At 53.2% G+C, this 16,244-nt stretch overlaps 2 protein-coding genes across 11 annotated transcripts in view; one reads left to right on the top strand and one right to left on the bottom strand.

Moving 5' to 3' along the window:
• Window positions 1-13,299, top strand: part of LTBP2 (latent transforming growth factor beta binding protein 2) — a 94,177-nt gene extending 80,878 nt beyond the window's left edge. For 9 of the 10 annotated variants that reach the window (XM_033515135.1, XM_033515138.1, XM_015630495.3 and 6 more), the window contains 15 exons: window positions 142-267; window positions 2,627-2,749; window positions 3,049-3,174; window positions 3,258-3,380; window positions 3,609-3,740; window positions 4,695-4,820; window positions 5,726-5,869; window positions 6,140-6,331; window positions 6,454-6,534; window positions 7,144-7,272; window positions 7,510-7,650; window positions 7,896-8,063; window positions 8,557-8,820; window positions 9,049-9,198; window positions 12,410-13,299. In XM_033515135.1, coding sequence (XP_033371026.1) covers window positions 142-267; window positions 2,627-2,749; window positions 3,049-3,174; window positions 3,258-3,380; window positions 3,609-3,740; window positions 4,695-4,820; window positions 5,726-5,869; window positions 6,140-6,331; window positions 6,454-6,534; window positions 7,144-7,272; window positions 7,510-7,650; window positions 7,896-8,063; window positions 8,557-8,820; window positions 9,049-9,198; window positions 12,410-12,576 — 2,192 coding nt within the window. In that variant the 3' untranslated portion in view covers window positions 12,577-13,299. Of the gene's footprint in view, window positions 1-141; window positions 268-2,626; window positions 2,750-3,048; window positions 3,175-3,257; window positions 3,381-3,608; window positions 3,741-4,694; window positions 4,821-5,725; window positions 5,870-6,077; window positions 6,332-6,453; window positions 6,535-7,143; window positions 7,273-7,509; window positions 7,651-7,895; window positions 8,064-8,556; window positions 8,821-9,048; window positions 9,199-12,409 lie in introns of those variants that run through there. The other variant, XM_015630497.3, reaches the window with a different exon arrangement.
• A 597-nt stretch (window positions 13,300-13,896) lies between these two features.
• Window positions 13,897-15,979, bottom strand: NPC2 (NPC intracellular cholesterol transporter 2). The gene is made up of 4 exons (XM_015630503.3): window positions 15,852-15,979; window positions 15,672-15,779; window positions 15,312-15,484; window positions 13,897-14,702 (listed from the first exon to the last, which is right to left on the bottom strand). The coding sequence occupies exons 1-4, from the start codon at window positions 15,934-15,936 to the stop codon at window positions 14,616-14,618; spliced, it is 453 nt and encodes a 150-aa protein (XP_015485989.1). The 5' UTR covers window positions 15,937-15,979; the 3' UTR covers window positions 13,897-14,615.
• Between the last annotated feature and the right edge of the window lie 265 nt (window positions 15,980-16,244).

Below are 16,244 nucleotides of genomic sequence, written 5' to 3'. Positions count from 1 at the left end.
GTTTCCCTAGGCTCTCCCTGAGCAGTTGGCTCTGCCTGAGTCCTGGCCACCATGCTGGCTGGTTCCCCCAGCACATGTGCCCCTGGTCATGGTTGCTCTGCATTTTCCTCTTATCCCACTCTCCCTCATGTCTTTATGCAGACATTGATGAATGCACAGCCCGGGCTCCCTGTCCCTCCGGACTCTGCCTCAATACTGAGGGCTCCTATTCCTGCATGTCTTGTGACACCGGCTATGCTGTCTCCAGAGATGGCAGCATGTGTGAAGGTATCCCTTCCCCAGGAACAGACGACCGGGTGCTGGAGGAAATGAGGGAAGAGACATTGTTGTAGCTGGGTTACTGGTGGGGCAGGAGGACTTCTTTAGCCTCAGGATCTTTTTCCAGCTCTTTAGCTTCCTGTTCAGCAGAGAAGCTGCAAGCAGATGTCACTTAGAGCAGCTGGAAGATGATTTTACTCACACAGGAAAGGGATGGGGGGAAGGACTCATGGTCTAATGATGATCTAGAAGATTCTGACAAAGGCCAGAGGAGTACAGGAGGCTTGGAGACATTGGGAGAGTTGTGTGTCTTTTAGTTCAGAACTGTGTGCCTGGGAGCATATACTTCAAATGTAGGTTTTCAACAGAAGGAGAAACCTTGGGTTCACAGCCCATGGAGAGACTGTGGGCACCCAGGTTTCATCATTTCATCCCCAGCCCCTAATACAACTTCGACATGTTTAAAAGGGAAAGCTTAGATCAAGGTTTCTACTGTGCCAGGTATGCTGGCAGAGACTTAACAGCAACACTGATGTGTTGGTTGCGGTGCTGAGACATGAGAGTGCTCAGTCCCAGCTTTACAGCTCAACTGCTCTGGCACAAGCAGGAAAACTCCCTCTCTGATGACTGATTGTGGGGGATATCTTGGGCTTGAGATGGCTTGATGCAAATTCCCTGTTTGGAGCAAGGGAAGGGAAAGGGCAGAGCTGGCAAAGGTGTTTGTTTATAGAATGGCCATGTGCTGAGAATTTATCTCTGGAGCACTGCAGAGCTCTGCAGCCTGCACATAGCTGGCAAATGGAAGATCTTGCCTTTGATGTGACTCTCAGAATGATCCCCCTGTATGGGGGCCCCCAGGAGGGGAGGAGAGGGAAGTTTTCCTCCCTTAATTCTCCTCTGTTTTGATGTCTGAGAAAGCCAGTGAAATGAGCATATTTTGCATTTGATTTTTGGGTGTGATGGAAGAGCCATGGTTTGATGCCTTACATCTGCCCTCCCTTTTTCCCAAGCCTCCACATGAGCTGCCCCATCTCAGCCACCTTGCCCCAGCCATTTCAAGAGGGCATCTTATCAGGGTTTGATATTGTTTGGGTCACAATGACCTGATGGCAGGATGGCATGTTCCTCCCTGCCTTGGCTGGTGGCCTTGTCTGTGGATTTAGGTTTCATATTTGAAAAATGATAAGGGTTGTGTGATAGTTGTTTGTTTTTGGTTTTTTTGTAAATAAACTAGGTTTTGGTTCCTCTCCAGAAGGATTCAATAATACTGCTTCTTGCAACCTTCTGAAACTGAAAAGCTGGGAATCCTGCCCTGAGGTGGTAGGGATTGATGCTCTTTGTGCCTGTGGCATGCTCAGTGCTCTTCAAAGGGGAAAGTGTTCCTCCATCAGGATCTGCCAGTCTCTGGGCTCTATCTCCTGTCAGTGCAGTGCTCTCCCATGCTTGCCCCTACCTCAAGGACTGCAGGCAGTCTGCTGGCATCTTGAAGCCCTCTGTGTGAGGGAAGGTATCCCTCTCTCCTCTGCTGTGAGCAGTCTAGAGTGTTGGCAGATTCTGGCCAAGGTCTGGGAGAATTGGGTGAGAGAGGTTTGTGGAGAGCTCTGCAGTTGGGTAAGAGTTGTTGTAGGCCCCTGGACAGCTCTTCCATGAGAAGGACATTGTAGGCAAGTCTGGTGAGTGAGAAAGCAGAGCCTCAGAAGGTAGGGCTGGTGCTGTGTTGCTCTGATGTTTGCTCTTGTGCAATTGGCTGAAGAGAGGATTTGTCAACAACTGTGACTCTGCACTGGCCTCTTGGTGGTTGTTGTACACAGAGCAGAGTTCTGCTGGAGACATGCACTAAGGTTAGCAGTATCCCTCTGCTCACAGAATCACTGAATGCTACGGCTGGAGGGGACTTCTGGAGGTCATCTCATCCAACACTCTGCTCAAGCAGAGCCACCAAGAGTTGTCTGCCCAGGACTACATTCAGATAGATTTTCAGTATGTCCAAGAAGGAGACTCCACAATATCTTTGGGCAACCTAGACCAATGCTCTGCCACTGTCATAGGAGAGTGTTCAGGCAGGACCTCCTGTATTTTAGTTTGTGACCCTTGCCTTTGGTCCTGTCACTGGGCAACACTGATTTAGTGCTGGGATAGTGTTTTGTTGGTCCCTGTGATAGAAGGGAGTGAAGAGTCTGGGCTGAATCTGCACATTCTGGTAACAGGGAGTCTCTACCCTCTTCTCACTGTGATGGGATGGTCTGGGAGGACAGCTCAAATCCACTTTGCAGGCCGACAGCTGGGTGATACTTCTGTGAATGGGGATCTTCCCCAGTGGTGGCAAGAGCTGGGGCCTCACTCTGTGCTGTGCCCTTCCTCTTGGCAGATCTGGATGAATGTGAAGACCCTGCTGTTCAGTGCCTGGGAGGAGAGTGCAGAAACACACCGGGCTCCTATGAGTGCCACTGCCAGACTGGCTTTGAGCTCATCAATGGCACTGTATGCCAAGGTATGAACCCCATCCATGCAGCCCTCTGGGTCCAGTACATCCTGGATCCCCTGTCTTCCTCAGCAGGGAGGATGCTGGTGCCAAGGCAAGTGATGTCACCATGCATGGCACATCCGTAAGGCTGTAGTCAAATTCAGACTCACCGTGGACAGGGAAGATCTCTGTTTCCATGATGAGAAAACAAGGGGCCAAGAGTCCTTTGGGGGCTGTAAAAGACTGAGAACCTGGAATACATGTGGCTTCGATGAAGGATGTACCCCAGGGCTGGGTGTGTGGTCCTGATTCTGCTCCCTCTGCAGATGTGAATGAGTGCCTGAACAGTGAGATCTGTAGTCCCAATGGTGAATGCCTCAACAGTCATGGATCCTACTTCTGCATTTGTGCTCCTGGCTTCTCAAATGTTGCTGGTGGAGTCAGCTGCCAAGGTGAGTTGGAAGGTGGCAGGGACATACCTTAGGTCCTGCCCTGCTGTAAGATCCAGGGTAATGTTTTTGTCTTGATTTCACAGATGTGGATGAATGTGCAGACAAGTCCCGGTGCTCTCAAGGCCAATGTCTGAACACAGAAGGCTCCTACAGATGTCTGTGTGAAAATGGATTCAAACACTCCCAGGAGACTGATGATTGCGTGGGTGAGAGCTCATTGCTGGGGATATCAGCCTTCCAGAATTTGAGGGGACAGATGAAGCCAGTGCAGGGGGGAGGGCAGTTCTGCTCCCAGCACTCAAAGTTGGTGGTGACTTGTAAGGAGGACTAGCACTGGTTCGAGGCCTCTGGCCAGCTGAAATGGACACAGGTGCTGCACTGAACTAGCAGGGTCCCCATCTGACATTCTCATCCCCTTGTTCTCCTCCGTGCAGACGTGGATGAGTGTAAAGAATATGGGGATGCCATCTGTGGCACATGGCGGTGCCAGAACAGCCTGGGCTCCTACCGTTGTATCATGGGCTGCCAGCCTGGCTTCCACTGGACCCCCTTGGGTGACTGCATTGGTGAGTACAGTCCTGGGTCTCTCTGTCCCTCACCCTGGCAGGAACAGGGTGGCTGTAGGACATCTCTGCCAGAGGCACAGGGGAGAAGGAGGAGGAAATGTGTGCCTGCTGGAGAGGCAGATAATGCTGAGCGTTTGTTTTCTTGGCTGCGCTGCCTGCTTGCGTCTAGACTTCTCTCTTCCTGGCATCTGGAACAGACACTGCATTGTGCTGCTTTCCGCCCAGGGAGAGTCCTGGGCAGGTTACAGCCATTCCAGGCTTGGGGCTGGACCTCAGCTCCCTGTAAGCTGTGCTTGCTGGGGCGAGTGCCAGTCACCTGCCTGGCAGGCCTGGGTGAGGGGAAAGGCTGCTGGTAACAGTGCATGCTAGGCTAGTGAGTCTGGGTTTAAAGCCCACAACCCAGCAAAGAGGAAAGAGCAAAGGGATTTTTGCAGTTTTTGAGGCTCCCCCAGCTCAGGGGAGGTTGCAGAAGGGTGGAGCTGCTGCCAGTCACTGGGCTCTGGGCTGAGCTAAGACTCAGCCTTAGCACGTGGAACTGCTCCTAGCCTTGGAAACCGTAAGCTGTGGACACATAACTGCTCTGACAGCTCCAAGAAAACTTCCGTGCAGCAGCTGAAGCTTTTAGGCTCTGTGTCCCTTTATACCTCTGCAGGAAACTACTACCCTCAGTCACCCCTGCCAGTCACCTCCCATGCTTCCCATCAATTTCCCATTCCCACCTTGCCCCTATTGCTCTATTCACACGGCTTCTTTGTGGCTCTTAGTGTTGAAAGAGGTTTCTCTTAACATGCACACTCATAGCAAGGTAACTGGAGCAGCCAGACCCAGTCCTTCACATCAAGGGACTGCCTGCCCCAGTCCCAGATCTTGGGGTCAGAGCTGAAGGGCCTGAGTAGGGGTGTCTGTGGGGAGAATTGGGGTCTAGGACAATTCTTGTTTTCGGCTTTTCTGCAGACATTGATGAATGTGCCAATGAGACGCTGTGCGGGAGCCACGGCTTCTGCGAGAACTCAGATGGCTCCTTCCGCTGCCTCTGTGACCGTGGCTACGAGAGCTCGCCTTCTGGGCACTACTGCACTGGTGAGTCTGCCAGGATCACTCTGCCAGTCAGTAAAGGAGAGCCACTGGAAGATGCCAGGCTGACATCCCTGATGTGTGATGGCTCTCAGACCTCAGACAGGGACTGCACTCACACACTGAGAATCATACACATGGACAGGGCAGCTCATGGAGCCAAAACCCCTTCCCTTACCACAGCAGATCTTTGGGATTTCAAAGGACCAGGCTCTGAAAAAGTGAGTGTTTAACAGTGAACATGGAGCTCTTTTTTGTCCAGGTGGAAAGGAGGTCCTTGGGGAATGATTGCACTGAAGGTGCTAGAAAGGTATTTTAATGGGTGCCTGTAGAGAACAGGCAGGCTGTATCATAAGGAAGAAAATTTTCATTGTGAAGACAGGCAGGCAGTGGAACGGTTGCCTGTGGTGGTTGTGCAGTTGCCATCCTTGGAGATTTTAAAGATCCAAAAGAGATTTTAAAGACCCAACAAGAAAAAGCTCTGAGCAGCCTGGTGGGATCCTGTAACTGCGTAGGGGGTCAGACTGGAGTCCTCCAAACCTAGATGATTCTGTGATCCAGCAACCCACGGGATTTCAGCAAGCTGGAGTTCAGGCTCTGAATCCACTAAGAGCAGAGCATGAGGCTCCTGCCAGACTTGTGCTGAGCCACAGTGTGAACACAGTTCTCAGCTTGTCCCCAGCAGCTTCCGTCTCCCTCCTGCAGGGTAGCTTCATGCTGCAGTGATTCTTTCTTGGTGCAAGTCTCTCATTATGAACCAGAGATGGGGACCATTAAGGCACACCTCTTCCAGTTACTGGGAGATCAGATCTCCCAGTGGCCAGCTCGCTCAGTTTTTGGCACTTCACATGCACAGGCTGCCCATGCAGAGGCAGGGCTCCTGCTGCCCACTGCTGCCCGTTGCTTTGCAGATGTGAACGAGTGTGAACTGATGGTCGCCGTGTGTGGAACTGCTCTTTGTGAGAATGTGGAGGGATCCTTCCTGTGCCTCTGCCCCAGTGACCATGAGGAGTATGACACAGAGGCAGGGCAGTGCAAGCCCCGAGCTGCCTTGGGTGAGTAGGCAACTGTGATAGAGCATGGCAGCTGGAGAAGAAGTGTGGTAGCCCTGGCTGGGATGAGATAAAGATGAGGGGCTGACAGGGCTGTACAAGCCTCCACAGATAATGGGCAAGTTTTTATATGGGGAGAGCTCAGAAGCCTGAAAGTGAGGACTTGGGAAGGCCACACTGCTGGTGATGGGTGTGCTCTGGGACCTCCTAGGTATGGGATGCTGCATTGGGGTGCCAAGGACCCCATCCTGTCCCTGCTCTGCTGTCTTCTAGAGGGCTCCGACACACATGCAGCCCAGCTCTCTGACAGCGCAGAGCGCAAGCAGTGTTACTACCACATCAGTGACGTTCGCCTGTGTGACAGCGTCCTGGCCAAGAACATCACCAAGGAGGAGTGCTGCTGTACTGTGGGGGCAGCCTGGGGTGACAACTGTGAGACTTATCCCTGCCCCATGCCAGGCACAGGTAGGACTGAGGCCCTACCACGCCAGGCAGGGCCAGTGCTCTGCCTGTGAGCTCCACCTTGATTCCGCTAACGAGCTGCTTCTTTCCTTTCCATCTCTTCTTGGTATCTGTATCTTGGTCAGTGGAGTACCAAGAGATCTGCCCACTTGGGAAGGGTTATATTCCCCAGGAGGACCTGCTCTCAGGAAAAGTCTCTTTCACAGGTAAAAGCACCATTTCCTTTCATTTATTCCAGTGGGAAGAGGGAGAGCACTATGTAAAACCCTGCATGGAAACGTGTTGGTAAAACTATCTCCCCAGGCCTGTTGTGGGGGATGCTAACATCTTGCTACTGTTTTCCCCTTTCCAGAGAAATCCCAGACTGCCAGTATTGTTAAGCTGGAAATTCCCCTCCTTCCAGTCCTGCCCTGTTGCTGGCAGTGATTCTTTCTTGGTGCAAGTCTCTCATTATGAACCAGGGATGGGGACAAATAAGACACAGCTCTTCCAGTTACTGATCAGATCTCCCAGTGGCCAGCTCGCTCAGTTTATGGCACTTCACTTCCATGGGATTGTGTTCTTAAGATACACATGAATTTCCTATTTGTGAAAGTGTCCTGCTCACACCATCCCTCCTCCTGATCTTCCTGGGAATCCTTCTCCCTCTGCTCCCAAGCATGGGGCCTGTGGGAGAGGTGGGGGGCTCACTCAGGGACCTGTCATTGATCCAGGCAGGGTGCTGTGACAGCTTTCTGCAGGTATAGTACTCAGCCCACCTTGCTTTTATGGCTCTGCTTGCTGAGACACTTGCCCTCCCTCCATCCCTCTTTCAGATATGGACGAGTGTGAGATATTTGGCTCTGAGTTCTGCCGCAATGGACAGTGTTTGAACACGGTTCCAGGCTACAAGTGCTTCTGCCGTACAGGATACTTTTATGACTCCAGCAGGCTTGAGTGTGTTGGTAAGATGGCCTCAAAGAGCAGTGGGCACCCCATTGTGCATCATGGGGGGACAGCCATGCTTCTGCACCCAGACTTGTCCCTGCTGGGCCAGGTCTAGGTAACAGGCTTCCTGGGACTCCCCTGGGGAACAAGAGAGGAGGAGCTGAGGCCTGTGAGGTCCCCATTTGGGCAGGGAAAGGGTCACATGGCTCATGTCTGCCAGCCTGAAACATTGCCATGTCCTTGTGTGTGGGCAGATCAGGATGAGTGTCAGAATGAAGTGTACTGCATCAACGGCGAGTGTCTGAACACAGAAGGCTCCTACCACTGCTTCTGCAGCCTCCCTCTTGTGCTGGATGCCACTGGCAACCGGTGTGTGAACTTCTCCAGCAGGGCAGGTGAGCCTGATCCCCCACTTCAGCACACCTTTGCCCCACACATTCTGCCCCATGGCTGGGTCCTCCAAGAGGGAGCAGTGGGTGGGGATTTGGTGTCTCGCTGGGGTATGTCAGCACCAGCACAGGGTGCAGCCAAGGCAGGGAGGGGGCAGGAGCTGGGGCACATGGTCATCCCTCTTGGGACAAGATGGACAGGCAATCTTCTGGATGATTTCCATGGCATCCTTTGCTTGTGTCACTCACAGATGCCTTGGAGGAGTATGAAATCCACCTGGATGTCTGCTGGCAGACCGTTGCCGACTACATCTGCCAAGACTTGCTGCATGGCCATCAGACCACGTACACCGAGTGCTGCTGCCGGCTCGGCGAAGCCTGGGGCCAGAACTGCGCACTTTGTCCCCACAGGTCCTCCGGTAAGTTGGGCAGCATGGGTAAGGATCTCCCAGCTGAGGTGGGAATGGGCTGGGCTGCCATTTGTCATGCAGGTCTGCTGCATAAGGTCTCAGCATCGCTGGAGCCAGCCCAAGGAGCAGGTAACCCCACACACACTTCTCCAGGGCTGAGCTGCACCGCTGGGTAGAATGTACCTGAAAATGGTCTGCAGCGAGTCCACAGTATTTGAGGGGAGAGTTGTCCCATGCATCCCACTGCTTCTGCACATGTTGGGAGGTAGTGGCAGTCAGGGATGGGAGCACCCTGGGAATTGTGGTTTTTGCTGCTCAAAAACCTGCTGGCCCCAGACAGGAGCTAGTCTTCTTGACAATCAACAAACTACAGAACTGCAGCTTTGGAGGGCACTGAATGAAGGCCTGGTTCAGCTGACCCAGTGTGGATGCACACCCTCTGGCCATATAGTGGACCTTGAGCCAGGCTGCACTGACCCTTCCTTTTCCTCACCACCTGCAGCTGATTTTGCTTTCCTGTGTAATGGAGCCAGTGAAGACAGTGAGAGAGGGGCTGAGCTCCGAGAAAGACCTAGGTATGAGTATGGACCAGGCTTGGAAGACCCCCACTATGGCCTTCCCAGCCCCTACTACAACTACCTGGAGTCTGAGTATGGAAACCCCGATGCTGGTTTCCCTCGGAGGGAACCCAGCAGTGAGTTTCATGGCAGCCCTCTCCACCATGGCCCAGCACGGTCTCCACCCCGCTACCTGCCCAGCCAAACTGGTGAGTACTGGAGATGCAGAGAAGTGCCTCCCCACCCAGACTCTGTCCATGGGGACTGCTTCGTAGTTCCCACCCTGGCCGGGCTGCTTCAGGCTCAGAGCAAACTCTGTTCCTGGCTCTTCTGAGTCAGTCCTGGCGCCACCAGCACTGTCTTGCTGCATGCTCGATATTCCCTTTGTGGCTGGGCTGAGGCTCACCCTGCTCTGACCCCACCTTGCCACCCTGCAGGTCTCTACGAGGGCTTCGAGGGGCTGCAGGCGGAGGAGTGCGGCATCCTTAATGGCTGCGAGAACGGGCGCTGCGTGCGCGTCCCCGAGGGATACACCTGCGACTGCTTCGACGGCTTCCAGCTGGACATGACCCGCATGGCCTGCGTGGGTGAGTGAGGCCCCGCGTCCCCTGGCCGCGGCTGCTCCCTGCCGGTGCCAGCCGGGACGGCAGCAGGAGCAGTCCCGCTCCTCTTCCGAGTCCTTTCCATACGGCTGCGGGGCCCTCGTGGAGGTTCAGCCGGCCACTTTCTGCTGACAGCTGGGTTAGAGCAGCTCTGGGCATCACCGAGAGCGGCTGATGTCTCCTGTCTTCTCACACCACTCTTGTGTATCACAAGCCATTGTTGCTGTGATTTATGTGATTAGTGTCCTCTACGTTTGCCACTGCACTGGTGAAATTCCGCACTTTCCACCTGCCCTATGAGACACGGTTTCTAAACCTTCTCTCTGCATTTCCTCTACCTCCCTATGCCGTGTCTCTGTCCTTTTCACATTCTATGTCTCCAAGCCAACTGAGACCTCAGACACTCAATAGAGCAGATGAAGACCCTCTCTTTTTCCTTAGGCACAGCACTTACTCCAACTCAGAAGTAACTCAGGGCATCCTCATTGTACAATACAATGGTGCAGCTTCTTCATAGAGAACCCATGGTCTATACCACCCCAAATGCAGCTGTGCAGAATGGCTGCCTGAGATGTTACTCCCTCTTCTGCATTTGTGTACTGTTTTCCTTTCTTTGGCCATAATGCTTTGCATTTGCCTTCAGTGAATTTTGTCTGATTGAATTTGGACCACTTCTCTATCAGAACTCTACAAAATGCTTGCAGTCTGACATCACAAACATATATTTTACAAGCATGGGGATTCTTTCTTTATCCACCTTAATGACAACATTTGCATGGAGTAGGGGTAAGGACAGACCACTGCAGCTTTAAAGGGTTTTTATTGTAACAGCCAGGTATTGCTAATTGTCTTTGGAGTGCAGCTGTGCTGTTCATTGTGCAATTGCCACAGTTTAATCTAGTGGGTATTTTCTCAATCTGTTTGAGTGTGTCATGTGAGCATGTGTTGAAATCCTCACCATGGCCAAGGCACATCATATTCACCCCTTCTCCCTTATCTGACAGGACAGTTATGAGGTCAGGGAAGAGACCAGATTGGCTTAACATAATCAGGCCTTAACTGATCTGCACCAGCTATTTAATGATCCTGTTATCCTTTAGAAGGTTATGACCTAATCACTCACAAACCTGAACTGCTTAGGGGTGAGCAGACTGTAATTCTGGATTTTTCCCTTCTCTGTTTTTGAAGATGGTTATGAGATTTATCTTTTGTTGCTTTTCTGAAGCCTCCTTTATGCTCCTATCTCAGAGAGAACTGTCAGCTTTTCATGGACTGCAGGCAGCATTAAGCATGTGAACTTGCATTGCCGCAAACCTTTATGGATGTAACTGCTTTGTATCTGATTGTTGAACCTCTCCATCGCAGAGTGGCCGTTCCCTCCCTGTGCTCCTGCATTCTTGTTTAAACATTTCAAGCATAGTCATGCCCTCCCTGATCACCACGAGTGTTTTTATGATGGCTGGAACAAAGCCTGTGTTAGCTGTTCCAGCCAACTTGACTGGCTTTTGTTTCCTCTGTTGATAAGAAATAGACTGACATTCCCCATCGTTTCCTGCTAACATATTTATGGAGCCTTTGCTTGTTGCCTTTTCTATCCTGAGCTAACTAGCCCTCATTTTACACTGGAGCCTGGGTTTTTTCCTTTCAGTTCTCCTGCTTGGTTCTTCATTATCATGTTTCTATCTTGCTGTCTTCAAGCCTTTAGAATACTCCTGCAGCTGCTGCATCACTTCCCCTCTCACTTCACTATGGCAACAGCTTACCCATGCCCTGTAAGGTCGGCTGTGTGTCCCCCTCTGCCCAAATGGGCAAACTCCAGGACTTGGTGCAGACTGCTAGCAACAGCATGCTCTTGCTTCTGGTTTTTGGGTCTCTCTGGGCTCAAGTGTCCTTGTTTCATTTCTTCTCTCAATTTGGTGGCCAGACCAGCCTACCTGCTCTTTCATCTTTTACTTTCCCTTGCTTCTGAGGCTGCAAAGCGTGTCTCCCTTGACGTGCCTAACTTCTTGCGCTTCTGAGCAAGCCATCCTGTTCGTGGCAACATCTGTTCCTGAGGTTTAGTGCAAGTCCACGGTGTCAGTTCAAAAATTGGTTTGACTGTGTGTGAAGATTACCTTGGTCCTCAAGCTCTTTCTTCTCATGTTTCCCCTCCCCATCTTCTTCCTGTGGCTGCTGCTTTCTCTTACCTCCCTGAAAAGTTTGCTTCTAGCATCCCTCCCTGGGGTTGTGCTTCCTTTTCTTTGTCACATGGCCTCCTCCACCTATGCTAGAGATAACCCAAGGTCCCTGGGGTGGCAGAGCTCTTTGGTCCTCCCCAGGCTACTGCTGGGGCCTTCTCTCTCCCTTGGGTGGCCAGCTGAACCCATCAGCTGTTCCCCACTCCCTGCTGATCAGTGGGGATTGGGTCTGGAGTTTGTGGTGAGAGGGGTTGGGCCTGCCTTGGTAAGTGAGGTTTTGAGCTCTGGAGGTCCTGTGGGTGCAAAGAACAGTTCTGGGGTTGTACATGTGTGCTCTGTCCAGTTCATGGCCCCACCACAAGCTGGTGTATCTCAGGGTGTCAGGGAGAGTACATGTAGCAGAGCAAACCTGTCGCAGTAGGACAGCTGCTGTAGGGCTCACGTGCACACTCCAGCCTGACAAGCTGGCCAACTGAGCCCTTTGGCACAGTTTGCAGGTTAATAAAATAAGCTGTTGTTTGTGCAGCACGAAGTCCCTCTGTGTTTTGGTCCTGGAGATGATAATTGGCCTCTCAGGGCCGCCATCACTTGCCTGGTTGACCTTGTTGGATCAGAAAAGGGCATTTTCCAAGGCTAGAAGTGGCCTTTTCCCCAGATCATAGGCTATTACAACTTGTTAGCCAAAATCTGCTAACCAGGGGGTGTCACCAGTTGCAGAGCATGGTGAGGCTCTTACCTGATATACATGGAGCAGGGTTCAGGATGTTGCTGAAGGGTACTGGGGATGCCACCCTTGGATACTACAGATGGTCTGCAGATATGCTGAGGATACGAGAGGCTGGTGGGGTCACTGAGCAGGTGACAGCCTTCAGGTGGATATCCTGAAGGTACTGGTTGGGGAACAGGACAGGCAGAACCTGTATAGGAGGGCCGGGGGGGACAGCAGGGGCAAAAGGAGATGGTTGTGGGCTGGGACTACTCACTGTGCCACCAGCTCAGCCCAATCCTTCTCCTTGCAGATATCAACGAGTGTGAGGAGGTGGGCAGCCCTGAGCCCCTGTGCCGAGGTGGCACCTGCGAGAACACAGAGGGCTCCTACCGCTGCCAGTGCTTGCCAGGCTACGTGGCCCTGGCCCGGTCACACCACTGCGTGCCCCAGACAGCCCAGAACCCAGCAGCCGCGTAGCTCTAGGAGAGCAGGGGTGAGGGTGCTCCCCTGCACAGGGCTCTGGGACCTGGGAGCACAGAGAAGGGCGTCCTGGGGCTGCGGGTGCTTCGAGGCTCTTTGTTCCTTCCCCTTCAAAGTGCACAGCTTCTCCACCACCTCTCTCTAAAGGTGGGGGCTGAGCTCCCAGCCTCTGCACCCCTCTTGGCCCTGCCAGCCCCTGCTCTTCCTGCAGCAGAGCCCACCCCAGCCCTCGGCACCTGTCACATTGCCCTGTGTCATGGAGGCTCACAGGACACCTTCCTTTGCCACACAGCCCCAGCCTGTCCCCCTCACCCTGCCAAGAAAGGGGGTTCATCTCCCTGCCACTGCTGCACTGACCTAGTGACAAGCCTTACTCACACCGTGGGTGCTGGCCCCACTCCTTGTGAAGCATCCAGCCCCCAGGCCAGAGCTTTAAGATGGGGGTTTCATGCCAGCTTTCTAGAGCTGCTGCCTAACCTTGGGGCATGGGAGAGAGGCCTGAGGGGCTCCAGGGCCAGCTCTCCCCGTGGCCTTTAGCCCCACACTTTGTGCCCCGTGCTGGCTGGGCAAGGGGAGGGGGAGCAGGTCCAGCTTCCTTTCTGTAAAGTTGGTGGTTATTTTTTTTTTTTTTTACTGAGTCTGCTGGAAACTTCTCTCATGTTGTTAAATAAAACATTTATTTTGGGCCCCTGTGGCTCAAGACACTGGGGTTCATCAGAACTGTGCTTGTCTTGCCTCTGCCAAATCAGAGCCATCCCTCTTGTAACCCATTTCTTAGCCCTCTCAGCTGGCACACAGCCTTCTTCTGCTCCAGAGCAGAGAGCTTTCTCAGGCCAAATCCCCAGCCCAGCACCAGTGGCAGGAGCCAACCTCAGCTGCTGCAGACAGCACGGAAGTTGTAGCTGTTCACACCCTGCCTTGTTCTCATACAAGAGGGCTGCAGTTCCCATACGAGAAAGTGTAGTTACTGAGGTTGGTGAGAGCTCTCTGGCAGGTCTGGGAGTTGGTTTTCCAGTCCTGGAGCCCTCAGTACAAAGACCTTTACCTATGCTGCAGCAAGCAAGGCTGTGTTCTATACCACCACCTCTTCAGGGAACCTTTGCACAATTTCAAGCCTGCATAGGACCAGAAAGGCAGGAGCACAGCCAGACATTGACAACAGAAATATTTGGCTGCTTCCAGGTCACCCACACTTAGGCCAGCATACCACCTCTATTAATGCCTTCAGCTAAAAAGACCAGCTGAACCCCAACTAGAAGATGCCCAGCTACTCTGCTTTTCCTTCTGATCCTCTTCACTCACAGAATGCAACACAAACAGATTTTTTCTAGCCTTTATTAAAAGGAAAGTTATAAAAAGAGATTCAGGAGCTTGCAGCAGCTCCAAGTTAGTAGTAGTGCAAACCATTGGTTAGAGAAAGAATCATCCCTGCAGAGACATTGAACGCCATTTGGCTTTGCATCCACAAAAAGGAAGTTTTCCCAGCTGGAGTCCTGCTGGCTTGAGCAGAGGCCCAGGACATAGCAGACTGTCAGCTCAGGGAAAGACTCCTTTCCTTCCTTCTGCTTCAGCTCCATGGATAGCAAATGTAGGTCCCAAGGGTATCCCGATCACAACAGAGCAGGAGAAACACAAGAGGGTGGATGCAGCTGGCATTCTAGAAGAGGCACTGAAGGGTTACCAGGTAGCAGCTCAGACAATAGCCAGATTCATCGCTGAGAAATTCCTTTGTGAGGACAGACAGCTCCATGTCTAACAGATAAAAGTGCCTCTGCAGAGCGGCTGGAGGGTGATGCTCAGTCACTCCTGCAGCAGACACTGCTGCCCTTTGAGCTACTAGGAGAACACCCCAGGGGTGTCACCCCAAACACAGTAAGAGCACTCTGCCAGGGGCTGATCTTGCAAGGAACACAGTTCTGGCTGTTCAGAGGCTGCAGAGCTCTGAAGGAAGCAGTAAGAAATGTTTATTATATAAAAGAATTTGGCCTGTGTTGTTTGTTTTTCCCCTCCCCAAGCCCTACTAATGGCAGGGCTCCTCAGCTGGTAATCTGCACTGGTATCTTCCAGCAGAACAACATCTGGTCCTGGTCATCTACCAGCTCCCATTTCACAATCAGTTTAATCTGAAAGAGAGAGGAGGAGAGGAAAGTAACATTCAGAAATTCTTAAGGCAAGGACATGGGGAGAAAAGTCGTCACTTGTGTGGAACAAGGAGGTCCTGGCAGCTCTGCACAGAGGACAGAGCTGGGGCCGTGACCTTGCATGCAGTAGGTGGGCCACACTCATGCACTGATTGCTAGAGTACCATCTGTGAATGGAGAGGGCTCAGTTACTTGACACAGGAGACCTCCACACACTGCACTCGAATTCCCACTCCCTGAGAAAGTAGAGTGGAAACACCCTGCAACATCCCCAGCTGAACCCAGCACTCCAGAGTTGAGTACATCTGGGAGCATCCAGCTGCATGCAGCAGGCTCTGGTGGGAAGCGTGGCACAGGAATATACTGGAGCAGCTGAAGCCACTTCTGAGCAGCTGGAGCTAGGCTGCTTCCTTTGCTGGGTCTGTCCCAAAGTGGGAACTTGAAACTAGTCATACAACAGAAAACACCAGACTGTTTGTGGGGTCCACTCTCTCTCACCAGAACAGAATAAGGCATCTTCCCTTAAAGGCAGGTGGTGAAACCCCAGCAGAGGCAGTAGCTGAGAAGCTGACCAGCTGACTGCATACTTACACTGGGGTACTCGCTCTTCACAGGGAGTTTATTCAGGTAGCTGTAGGAATGCCCCTTCTGAATGGGACACTGGATCCCGGACTTGCATCCATCAGGCTCAGGAATAGGGAAGGGTATGTCCACGTGCAGCATCTCCCCGTACACCCTTGCTTTACTGCCCTGGCTCTCAATCTCTGCAAGACACAGAGAACACAAATATACCACACATGCCCTTCACATACCCCAGAGGCTGCAAGAACACAACTATGGGACACTCCTCCTCCCACCCAGATCCTTCTCCAGCCACCCCTCTCCCCTCCCAGCAGTGGGACGCAGAGATCACCTGCCCCTGCCCACTCCCGCTGGGGATGTGCTCCTTACTGCTGGCAAAGGTGACGTTGATGCTGTAGGATGTCCCCTTGTGGAGCAGGCAGGGCTGAGTGGGGCAGGGGCTCACGTTCACCTCCTGGATGCTGCCGTCTATGGAACCTGCAAGGAAGAGTCGGGATTACCGAGCCGCCTCTGCATTCCTCCCGCTGCCCCGCGGCCGCAGCCACTCACCGCAGTCAACGAAGCGGAGGGGCTCGGCCAGGGCGGTAGCGGCGGCGCTCAGCGCCAGGAGCAGGGCGAGCGGGGACGGCACCATGGCGGCGGCGGCAGCGGGCACGACGGCGGCGGCGGCGGCAGCGGCGGCTCCGCGGTGTCACATGAGCGCGGCGGCCCCGCCCGCCGGTCAGCTGGGGCGGGCCCCGCCCGCGGGGCGCTCCCGGGGCTGGCCGCGGGCACGGACCGCCCCCCGCCGCCGCGGGCAGGGCTGCAGCCGGGAAAAGGGCGGTGGGAAGCGCCACCGTGACAGGAGAGCGGGACAGTCCGGGAGCGGTGGTGAGGGTGGTGTGCTGGAACTACAGCCCTTGGACAGACAGACACCGTCTCCAAAAGTGCTGCCACTGGACA

The sequence above is a fragment of the Parus major genome, chromosome 5 (assembly GCF_001522545.3).
Source record: "Parus major isolate Abel chromosome 5, Parus_major1.1, whole genome shotgun sequence".
Lineage (NCBI taxonomy): Eukaryota > Metazoa > Chordata > Aves > Passeriformes > Paridae > Parus > Parus major.
This window is presented reverse-complemented; position numbering and strand designations above follow the sequence as displayed.

Bases quoted from the DNA above. Each gene is read 5' to 3' on its own strand.
- NPC2 (XM_015630503.3), bottom strand. From the start codon at position 15,936: ATGGTGCCGTCCCCGCTCGCCCTGCTCCTGGCGCTGAGCGCCGCCGCT. The intron at 15,780-15,851 runs GTGAGTGGCTGC...TCTTCCTTGCAG, and splicing joins CCTCCGCTTCGTTGACTGCG to GTTCCATAGACGGCAGCATC. The intron at 15,485-15,671 runs GTAAGGAGCACA...TGTGTCTTGCAG, and splicing joins CAACGTCACCTTTGCCAGCA to AGATTGAGAGCCAGGGCAGT.